General features: G+C 36.1%; 1 protein-coding gene across 2 annotated transcripts in view; it reads right to left on the reverse strand.

Annotated features, from left to right (window-relative positions):
• LOC144980976 (uncharacterized) overlaps positions 1-5,114 on the reverse strand; it is a 28,340-nt gene extending 23,226 nt beyond the window's left edge. For both annotated transcript variants that reach the window (XM_078929006.1, XM_078929005.1), the window contains exons 1-2: positions 4,944-5,114; positions 161-206 (exon numbers count right to left, since the gene is read on the reverse strand). In XM_078929006.1, the coding sequence (XP_078785132.1) occupies positions 161-206; positions 4,944-5,002 (105 nt within the window). In that variant the 5' untranslated portion in view covers positions 5,003-5,114. The remainder of the gene's footprint in view (positions 1-160; positions 207-4,943) is intronic.
• Between the last annotated feature and the right edge of the window lie 6,898 nt (positions 5,115-12,012).

The raw sequence follows: 12,012 nt of genomic DNA on the forward strand, positions 1-12,012 counted from the left end.
ACAAATTTCCCCTTTGGGATGAATAAAGGGAATTTTATTTTTATTTATTTATTTTCATAAATAAGAGAAGAAAAAAAATCAAGAAACTTGCAATAAAAAGAATAAATAACTTTGAATGAGTCAAAAATGAAAGTCTTATTGTAAACAATCCATAACTTACGGTAAAATTCTTGGGTGAAGAATGGCTACTGGGATGGGAAAAGGAGCTGGGAATGACAAAGAAAAAATTGTTGAGAGTGAATTTATATCATAATCACGATCATAGTAGCAAAGTCTATAACTATAATTATGTTAATATATGATAAGCAATGAATTGAATCCTTTTTCTTTTATTTAAATAGTCTAATCGTCTCAATGCTCATGGTCTTAAACACGTTTCATTTCAATGCAAAATATTTTACTGTGGCTTTGAATGACTTTCTTGATACTTTAATCATTTATAGTTCAAATACCGAACATTAATAAAGGCTGACATTTATCCTACAGCAAACTTTGATCCCAGCCGTGAGTTCAAAAGGTCCTTAAATCCATTGCCCTACACTTGAATCAGGTGAGAATAAATACCTAGTTAAAGTGATGGTAGAATGATACATTAAATAGTATATCCATATGGTGACATCATCATCATCCATCGTGGCTTGTACTCTTGAGCATGTTGCCGGTCAGCTGTCTCCGCATATCACAATCCTTTATGGTGTGCATAAAGTCTGCTTTTAAAATCACTTCTTAGGTTATTTAAATATATGGCATTCTCTGTCTTCCTCTCGCTCTCTTTCTTTCAATCATCCCAGATGTTACCAACTTTTCTATTCTGTCTCTTCTTCACATATGTCCCAGAAACCACAACTTTCCTTTCTGATGGTATCTATCAATATACTTCCTTTTCTCATCTTTACCCATATTACCTCATTTGTATACCTGTCTGTCCATGATAACCTCAAAATTCTTCTATACATTCACATCTCAAATGTCTCTAACCTCCTAGTACATTCTAATTGAGCTTTTATATTGAGCAATATCCACTAAACATGCTCAAAGCGCTTTACAAGGGGTCCTGGTCAACAGCAACATTTATCATGTAGACGGGACATTGCCTGTTAGGCGATATTACAATTTTTTCGGACAGAGACAATGCTGTTAATGGCCAGGTACATTTTACACCCGAGTACAGTGAGGGAATGTGAGTAAAGAGCCTTCTCCAAGGACTCAACTATGCGCTGAGCGCGAGGCTCGAACCCAGGACCTTCCAATCCGAAAGCTAGTGTCATACCACTAGTGACATAGCCGCACACATTCTTTGTCAAGCGTCCACGTTTCACAATGGTGTAAAAGGGTACTTATAACTTATGTTTCCACTACTTTCATTGTGGTCTTTAACTTTAAGTTGTTGTTTGACACAACTGAACGCATTTTATGAAACACATTTTTTGCCATTGCTTATTCTTTGTTTTATATCCTCTATATCATGTGTTTCATCGGTAATGATAGTGCCTAAATATTTAAATTTCTTTACTTGTTTGATGGACTCTCCTTTACTTGACAAGTGAAAGGTCGTGTTGTCATTCTTTAAGACCACAAAGAATTCGGTTTTCTTAACATTTAGCTCCTGCCCATCTCTTCACTTTTGCTCACCAGTATATATCTAAAATTATCTGCACGTTTTCTGGAGAGTATGCCATCAAAATACCATTGTCTGCGTAACTTATTTTATTCATACTCATCATCATTATTGTTATTCTAATTATTCTTCTTCTTATTATTATTATTCTTATTCTTATTATTATTCTTATTATTATTATTATTCTTATTATTATTATTATTATTATTATTATTATTATTATTATTATTATTATTATTATTATTATTATTATTCCGGTTCCAAAGTTATGATAATTTTACTACTCAAAATTTACTATTGCAAAAAGCTCAAAATGTGACTGGGAATTCCCCCACTAGACAGCCTCTCGATAAGCTCATTACTAATCGAAAAGGGAGTTTAGCATGGGGAAAAAAGGATTGGTCACTGGTAGCCAAAATTAAACTTACTGTGCTGCCTTCAATCTTCATTAAATTTAACATAGGCACAGAGAACAATGAATGATCTAGATTCCTTTTCATTGGCATTCATTTTTTTCCACTCTCAATTTTGAAAAAAATTACAAAAGTTTTATAATGACGTAATTTTTAATTTTTATCAAATTATACTTTTTACATGATGGGCCTAGGGCCAAATAGATTTCAACCACATTAAAATAAAGCTTGATCTCTGCTCTTCAAAATAATACCAGAACCGTTCAGATACTGTGAAAAGTAATGCAACTGTGATTATGTGAAGCTTCACTTGTCAATAATAATAAGGGCACCTCTATTCGCAGTAGTATTGCGAATAGTGATTTCCTCTATTCACAATAGTACTGCAAATAATGATTTCCTCTATTCACAGTAGTACTACAAATAGTAGATAGCTTTCGTATTCGTTATTTGCAGTATTACTGCAAACAGTAGATATCAATTATTTCAGTTATTGGCAGAAGTACTGCAAATACTGCAAATGTGGGTTCGTTCTGTATTTGCAGTAGTAGCCTTCGAGCCTAGAGCTTTATTGTATAGAGTAGTGGGCGCAAACTATAAATAAACTACCAATATATTATTATTATTCGTATCATTATTTAAAAAAAATTATTATTATTATTAATTATTATTATTATTATTATTATTATTATTATTTTGCGTTTCGTTGACGACATCTATGTGTCTGTTATGTTGTGATTGTGGTTGTTGTGACTGTAGTGGTGGTGTTGACGATGTAGTGGTGGTAGTGATGATGACGATAAGGATTATGATGATGATGTAATGGTGGTGGCGGTTGCTGTAGTTCTGATAATGCTGTGGTAGTGGTAGTAATGATGATGATGTGATGGTTGTGGTTGAAATAGTGGTAGTGATTATTACAAGAAGGAGGATGATGATGTAAAGGTGGTGGTGGTTGCTATAGTTTTGATAACGATGTGGAGGTTGCTGTGCTAGTAGTAGTAATGATGATCATGCAGTGGCAGCTGTAGAAGTAGTAGGGGTAGTTTATTGATGGTAACTTCTATTATTTGCTGAGATATGAGTCATGAGCAATGGCTAGAGAGAGAGAGAGGAGGGAGAGAGAGAGAGAGAGAGAAAGAGAGAGAGAGAGAGAGAGAGAGAGAGAGTGTGTGTGTATGTGTGTCTGAGAAAGAGAGAGAGATAGACCTAGATAGAGAGAGAGAGAGAGAGAGAGAGAGAGAGAGAGAGAGAGAGAGAGAGAGGGAGAGAGAGAGAGAGAGAGAGAGAGAGAGAGAGAGAGAGAGAGATTCTGGAACTGGAACTTTATTATATTTAACTGACTGTAAAACACAATAAACGGAGACGGAACTATTCTCTAATCAGGAAATTGGAACAGTATCAAATTAATGATCAGACAGTCAAATGGGTCCGAGATTTCCTCAAAGATAGAAGACAAAAAGTGATAGTGAATGGAACAGCATCAACAGAGAGACTGGTAACAAGTGGAGTTCCACAAGGAAGTGTACTGGGACCAGTTCTCTTCCTGATTTATATCAATGACTTGCCAGACAATCTATCATCTAAATGTAAAATCTTTGCCGATGATACTAAGCTCTATGGAGTAGCTAATACAGAAGAAGAAAGAAACACCTTACAACAAGATTTGAAAAAGCTTGAAGAATGGTCCGAAATATGGCAGATGGAGTTCAATGTAGATAAATGTGCAGTTCTTCACCTAGGAAAAAACAACAGAGAAGCAAACTATATAATGAAAGAAAAACCCCTGCAGAAATCCAATGGGGAAAAAGACCTAGGAGTATTTATTGATAGGAAGCTAAACTTCAAGAAGCAAATTAAAGATGTTCAATCTAAAGCTAGTAAAACACTCGGAATAGTGAAAAGAAATTTCAAGAATCTGAAAACAAAACACATGACTACCATCTACAAGACTATGGTTAGATCAAAGCTGGAATATGCTAACTGCATATGGTATCCGAAGTTTGAGGGAGACAAAGACTGTTTGGAAAGAGTGCAAAGGAGAGCAACAAAACTTATCACACACCTGAAAGACAAAACATATTGTGAGAGATTGAAAGAATTAAATCTCCCGACCTTAGATTACAGGAGAAGAAGGGGAGATATGATCCAAACATATAAAATAGTAAAGGGAATAGGCAGGGTAGAGGCAGGATTCCTTAAACCAAACAAGAACATTCAGATACGAGGAAACAGCAAGAAACTGAAAAAAGAACGTTTTAAAACAAATGAAAGAAGGAACTTTTTTTCATCTAGAATTGTAAATAACTGGAATAAACTACAAGAAACCACAGTATCAGCAAAAAAAATTGAATAAATTCAAAGCAGAGTTGGAGATAAGCAACACCCTAGGAAACAAGTTCAATTATAAAAATTGGTCCAATCATTAATAGATGAGGAGGAGCGAAGGAGACTACACCAAGTCTAAAAGCTCTATACAGAGGTATCCAGGTATCCAGGTAAAGTAATCTGACAGATAAGCTGATAGATTTCAAGACGTGAACGAATGATCAACGAATACGAATGCTATCTACTTCGCAGTAGTTCTATCTCTAGACTGCAAAGTAGAGGCAGAGGATGAGGAATCCCCATAGCCCTATTCATTCGCAGTGTAGATTACTGACCAGGACCACTGAACTGCGAATAGAGGTGGCCTTTTTAACTCTCGTCTAAATTCTTTTTGTAGATAGTCACAGTTACTGGAAGTGATAAGTAAATATAGGGTATAGTTATAGAGTATTATCAGATGAAAATTAAAACTTTTCACTGTCGTCTTTTCCTCAGATTTGTTTCATTATTTCTGGAGTTGGAGTGCAATTCATCAATAAGTTATTCTCGATTAATTCCCAAGTGATTTAAATACAGCCACTTACTCAAAAGGGGTCTCATCGGCAGCATCAAAAAATGAATCTTGATCACTGTCTGATGACATTTTTTGCTGTTACATTAGACTGTTACCGTTACTCCATTGAAATAGATTTTGTTTACAAACATATCGTACATTATGACGCCATCTTGAAAGGTGTTGTACGATGGAAGTGTATAAAGAGTCGATCGAAGGACAGGTTACATTAGTGTTACTGCGTGTTTTTTTGTTTTTGTTTTTTTATCTCATAAAGTATTATTTCTTGGCGTCAATGAGGATTTCTATAAGATAGTCTGCCAAAGTAATCCAGCTGCTAGAATAGTTTTGTCACTTCATTACCGTTTTCTCGATTAATTTATAATTTTTCTTTAAATTTAAATAGGCAGGTCGAAGTTCTACTATATCTCAAGAGTTGGTGAGTCATTATGTTTTCTTTGGCTTTAAATTAAAGATATTATTTGTTTCCCTCTGAACTGACGGAAGAAATCTGAAACACCTTTATGACATATGACATATGACTATAACTAAACATACTGAGGGCGATGAGCTAATAGGCTTTAAAACATTTAAATGCCCTCTATACCTCTTTATATAGCGCAATAAAGACATGACGCCTGTTTGGCGATTTTACCCTTTTTTCCCGACAGAGACAACGCTGTTAACAGTCAGGTACTCATTTTATACCCGAGTATGGTGAGAGAATGTGAGTAAAGAGCCTTTTCTAAGGTCTCAACTATGCGCCGAGCGAGGCTCGAACCCAGGACCTTCCGATCCGAAAGCGAGTGTCATACCACCACTGAATCACATAGCCGATGGTGTATGAAAACAATATTTGGAGTCCCTTATTTAAGCGACAGTTAATTGCATAGATGATTTTTTAAAAAGTTGTATAAACAACATTTATTGTTAATTTGACATTTTTTGGTATACAACCACTGATCAAATTATCAAATATCGTATAGGGTAATGTTTATGTGTATGTTTGTATGTTCTTTATCAATGGCATTCTTAAAATATTAATTGAATTATAATTTGTTTTTCGTCTCAAACTTTAGATTATTCCAAATTGAGGCAGTTCTTGGAATCGGTGTATTTTCCTAATGGAGAAAATACATCTTTCAACAAATATATTCAAGTTATCTCCCCTGGTATTTGTAACATGTGAATGTTGTTTTGTTTTTTTTAATCATTATAATTCATATTGTAAGAACCACGCAGAGTCACCTCTTATTCCACGATATTCTAGTGAAGGCAACTTTAAATAGATTCCGAATGTCAGACTAAGTAGCGCGTCTTTGTACATTCTCAATGTTAACAGACTCGCTTAAATAAGAAACTTCTTATACGGTTTCCAGAAAGGTCCAATGAGTGATTTATAAAGTTGGACAAACGTTTTTAAATCAATATAAATAAAGCTTCTGTAATTCCTACAAGCTTGTTAACTCTGTTTACACAGGCACAGATATGTTCATCATAATACAGCTTATTATCAAAAATGATCCCCCGAGTCTCTTTCTGAACACGAAGTAGGTAATGCTCGCAAGCAAAAGAACTGGTATCAGTGCAGGTGCAGTCCAGATTTTTGTCAGATGTTTCTGTCAACCCAGTATCCAGACCTGGCGGAAAGTACTTTACGGTTGATTAACGCAACCTATTCAAAGGGAAACAATAAGCAGTTACAGCCCGTCAAGGCTAAAGAAATCGGGGGTGGTCAAAAGGTTTCCTTAGACCTTTTTTTTTTCTCTTCTCATTCTCTGATTAATGTGCCCCATTAATTGCGTGTAGACTATGAGCTCGAGTTGAGAAATGACAAGATAAAACAGGGATCGAAACAACGAGATCCAACAAGAAAGAAGCAGTAACCAGACTAGATAGAAGTGGTTTCACAGACAGGATCCGTGTAAAATGTTCAACTGACAATACTATTTTAATTTCAAGATTTCAGGGAAGAGATAAACAAAGGGGACGATCTTCATTGACGACATCGTGCTTAGAAAAACAAGATGTCACCAATTCATTTGGCGCAGTTAGACCTTCCTATCAATGACTGTTTGCACACTTTCTAGAGCAACATTAAAAGGAGGCAAGAAAAATAGCCAAACTTGCAGGCATTAATTGGCGCAGTTACACGTAGTTTGTAATTCATCCTATCAATGACTGTTTGCACACTTCCTATTCCTAGAGCAAAATTAAAGAGGCAAGAAAAATGCCAAACTGCCAAGCATAATTGGCCAGGAGAAGGTACGAAATCGAGTTTAGACTCGGATGGCATTTCACAATCGATTAATTTATCGTCCTGCGTCGAAAAACGAGAGCTCGCCAAAGAGGTTACTTTCTCTGGTATCGTATCGACGAGAAAACAGCCAAACGACAAATTTTAAAAATCTGAAATTCCAAATAAAAACTCAAGATATTTTTTTTTTGGTCCTTTCTATCTTTCTCCACTATATTATTATAAACTCCCACTTCCAATGTTTGGTGAACTTCCCTTTCTCAGTTGGGGAAAATTTTTAGGTAGGTACGTAGTCAGTAGCTGAAGTATCCTTTTTTTTTTTTAAAGGCTTTTGGCATGGGAAATGTGGGCTTTGTAATTGGAATTCCCTTTGTATTTGTATTTATGTTAGTTTTTATGTTTTTGTTTGATTTTTTTTCTTTCAGATCACTAATTTTTAGTTGTTTAAAATACAAACTATGTAATAACGAAAGACACGGCAGAACTTTGTATACCTACCCATAGTGGACCTAGAAAATAAAGATTTGAATTTGTAATTTGATGTTCATTTATATAACGGGAAGAAATGCTACTTGGAAATGTTTGGTCTTTTTACCAACCTATTGGTAGTTTCTCTGACTTGCTTAGTTTCTTTCCTTTTTCTTTTTCACAAGTTTGGCGATATGTATACAATTTTATACAAATAATAAATTATTTACCATTCCAACTGTAAAGACACGGCAAACTATCGCAGACCCAGCAACCCAATCTCTCCTTGGGGGGGGGGGGGGGGGGGGATCCCGTAGTTGTACAGATTTGCTTATCTAATCACATATAGTTTTAAAGGGAGGGGTGTATCAATAATATTATTTCTAATGCGCCTGTCAGCGCTGAAAATGGAAAAAAAAGTAGGAGACAACACTTTTATAAGGACTACTGTAGCACAAGGGCAATGCTAACTTTCTATTTTAGCTCAAAGATGAAAATGTTGCTGCTCGAAGGAAAAAATAAAGATATAAGTACAGTACAGTGTATTGAATTGTAAGCTTCTATTTATTATACGGAGACTGATACTGAGGACGTTTCTGGTTTCCCCTTTATCAACAAAACACGATGAGTGAAACATTAAGGACGAATGAGATATGTGTGAATTGCGTAGTTAAGGTAAATAAACAAAAACCATGATGGGACAGGAAATAGAATGACCCTTTGTAAGGAAGTAGTAGTAATAGTAAGTAGTAAGCCTCGCAGTCCGAATGAAGCTTGCTGAGACTTGTGTGATTCAGTCATAGTCGATGAGTAGGGATCTCTCCATCCATGTCGTTGTATATCTCCAGAGTGGAACAGTTAACTGGTTATAATCCATTTAGGAATAAGAACGTATTTACATTAAATTGGTCTTAAGCTTAGCCTAAAAATAATTGTTGAAAAGATAAAAATAATGAATCAAGATTCTGAACATAAACAACCAAGACATTGGGGATGTGAATCATTTCACCTATCTAGGCAGTGGCGCATCTATGTAGGAGAATTGGCAAGTGGGTAGAGACAAATAGAAGTTAGATAGTTTTCCCCAAGATATGAAGTGAGTAGAAAAGTGCCAGAAGACAATAGAGAATAAAAAAGTTTTTTTTTTTTTCGCGGCGGTGGTGGGGTTTGAACCTGCGACCTTATTGGTACGACAACTCCGCCTGGCAGTTGAGAGCGTGGCTCTACCGTGTGAGCTATCCACGAACACAAAAAATATTCGTTTCAAACCCAAGTCATATTTTCTAGAGACCTCTCTCACCCACTTCTGAGAGATCACAGGCTCGCTCGCGCACAGCCATCGCGAAGTTATTTTTGACCAGCAGTTAAGCTTAATAGCCAATATTCTCAACACAAACATATAACATAGAAACGATTGAGACATTGAGTATGCTCCGGTATATGGGGTGAATTTTTAATTCAGAAAAGTGAGTGGAGCAGGCACTTATGTTGGTAACAACAAGATATGAAGTGAGTAGAAAAGTGCCAGAAGACAATAGAGAATAAAAAAGGTTGTTTTTTTTTTTTTGCGGCGGTGGTGGGGTTTGAACCTGCGACCTTATTGGTACGACAACTCCGCCTGGCAGTTGAAACGAATATTTTTTGTGTTCGTGGATAGCTCACACGGTAGAGCCACGCTCTCAACTGCCAGGCGGAGTTGTCGTACCAATAAGGTCGCAGGTTCAAACCCCACCACCGCCGCGAAAAAAAAACAACAAAAAAACAAAAAAAAACCTTTTTTATTCTCTATTGTCTTCTGGCACTTTTCTACTCACTTCATATCTTGTTGTTACCAACATAAGTGCCTGCTCCACTCACTTTTCTGAATTAAAAATTCACCCCATATACCGGAGCATACTCAATGTCTCAATCGTTTCTATGTTATATGTTTGTGTTGAGAATATTGGCTATTAAGCTTAACTGCTGGTCAAAAATAACTTCGCGATGGCTGTGCGCGAGCGAGCCTGTGATCTCTAAGAAGTGGGTGAGAGAGGTCTCTAGAAAATATGACTTGGGTTTGAAACGAATATTTTGTGTGTTCGTGGATAGCTCACACGGTAGAGCCACGCTCTCAACTGCCAGGCGGAGTTGTCGTACCAATAAGGTCGCAGGTTCAAACCCCACCACCGCCGCGGAAAAAACAAAAAAAAAACAAAAACAAAAAAAAAAAAAAACCTTTTTTATTCTCTATTGTCTTCTGGCACTTTTCTACTCACTTCATATCTTGTTGTTACCAACATAAGTGCCTGCTCCACTCACTTTTCTGAATAGTTTTCCCCAAAGACAGAAGTCTGGTGCCTCCTTTACCCTGTTATGGTTGGTTTAAAGTTCCTGACAACTCGATAGGTAGTAATAACATTTTAAAAGAAATATATAGTAGAAGTGGTGGTTGATTGGCACGTTATGTATATAGTGATAGATCAGGGCCCATTTTCGTGAACGAGGACTAGATTTAGTAATTTACTAGTAAATGACTAGCTAGTCTAAAGCCCAAGAGAAGAAAGTGATTTTTTTAAAAATCGGATTTCATGAACGCTTTCTAGTCTGGGACTAGCAAATCACTTGCCTAGAAGTGGGCGTTGTAAGGACAGTGACTAATTCGGTTATTTTGTGCGGGTAACATCACCTCGCTACTACACGAAGGCAGGAAAGATTCACATTCCTTCATACTTACAACGCAAAAGAGCTCCAAAGATGAAATTAGCAACACACGACTGTTATAGACTGCAATGATGTCAATTCTATATTTAAGCCAATGGCAGTTTCATTAAGTACAACGAACACCGAGATTGAAGATCAAAGAAATTGAACCCCCCCCCCCCCCCCAAAAAAAATAAATAAAAATAAATAAATAAATAAATAAAATAAAATAAATAATAATAATAATAATAATAATGATAATAATAATAATAATTATACAAAAGAGAAGGTGTGTTCTGATTAATCGCATTATAGTGTGTATTTCAGTCAATTGCAATGTCAACAGAATAACTATACTGTCTAATCTTTTTTTTTTTTTTTTAGGTTGTTCTTTGACGCAAACCCATCAATTTCGGAGTCTTGTGTTCACTCTCATTGAGAGTCTCAACTCCGAGCCGATAGATTAAGTTGGGTTTTTTTTGCTCGAGATTTAATAGTAACCATTTGTGTGGTACAGAGTCAAAAGCTTTAGAGAAGTCTAGTACCAGGAGATCAATTTGTTTTTTGTTGTCTTGTGATCTTGCAACTTCTTCAATTGTATTGATTAATTGTGTCTCGCATGATCGTTTTTTCCTGAAGCCGTACTGGTGGTTGACTAGTATGTTGTGTTTGTTGTGTTCCACGAGAGAATGGCATATAATGTGTTCTAATATCTTGCAAATGACTGAATTTAGAGATACAGGTCTATAATTTGAAGCTAGTTTTTGTTTGCCCTTTTTATAGATTGGGGTTATAAGAGCATGCTTCAAGTCGGTAGGCACTGTTCCTTTGTTCAGGGATTCTTGGAAAATCGTACACAGGAACAGGGATATTTCATAAGCAGTATTCTTGTCATCCATTCCCCATTGATTTAGCATTTTTTGTGTTTAACGAATGTAAATATTAAGGATCATGATCACATAATGGCAAAGAAATTCAATGTAGAATTTCACGTTAGCAGTGATTTTGCTTTTACTTTTGTAACCAAACAACATTCCTGTCAAGCAAGAGAAGCAAAATGCTATTCAGCGAACTGTACAATGCAAGACTTTAAAAGAAGCTGGTCATCATGTTAAATTGTACAACCAGGGTACTGTTAAGGGGCGGTTTGGGTCTTTTCTAAACAAAAATTTAATTACCTATATTGGGCGGTTTTATCATTCTGTATAATCAATTCGATCACTTACAATAAAACACAGAAACGAGGAAATATCGCCCTTCTCAGGAAACCCTAGAGACCTAAACAACCGCATCACAACAACTGAAGTTAGAAATAGCATAAAGTGCCTAAACAATAACAGATCCCCAGGCGAAGATGAAATTCCCGCTGAATTGCTGAAATGCGGTACCCTCTCCCTGGATCTGAGCATTGCAAACATAATGAACAAAACATTCTCAACACACAAAGATTGGGATATAAACAGCGGTGTCCTAATTACAATACAAAAACCAGGAAAAACGAAAGGACCCGTAAACAACCTGCGCCCAATAACATTACTGACTACCATAAGAAAAACACTGTCAACTATTGTCCTCAACAGAATTAGACCGAAAATAGAAAAATATCTATCACATAGCCAAAGCGGGTTTCGCCAAGACCGAAGCACATTGGACGTTGTATGGACACATAAATGGTTGGCAGCAAAGGCACTCAAAG

This window comes from Berghia stephanieae, chromosome 10 (genome assembly GCF_034508935.2).
Source record: "Berghia stephanieae isolate SIO BIC M18660-M18661 chromosome 10, UCSD_Bste_1.3, whole genome shotgun sequence".
Taxonomy (NCBI): Eukaryota; Metazoa; Mollusca; class Gastropoda; order Nudibranchia; family Aeolidiidae; genus Berghia; species Berghia stephanieae.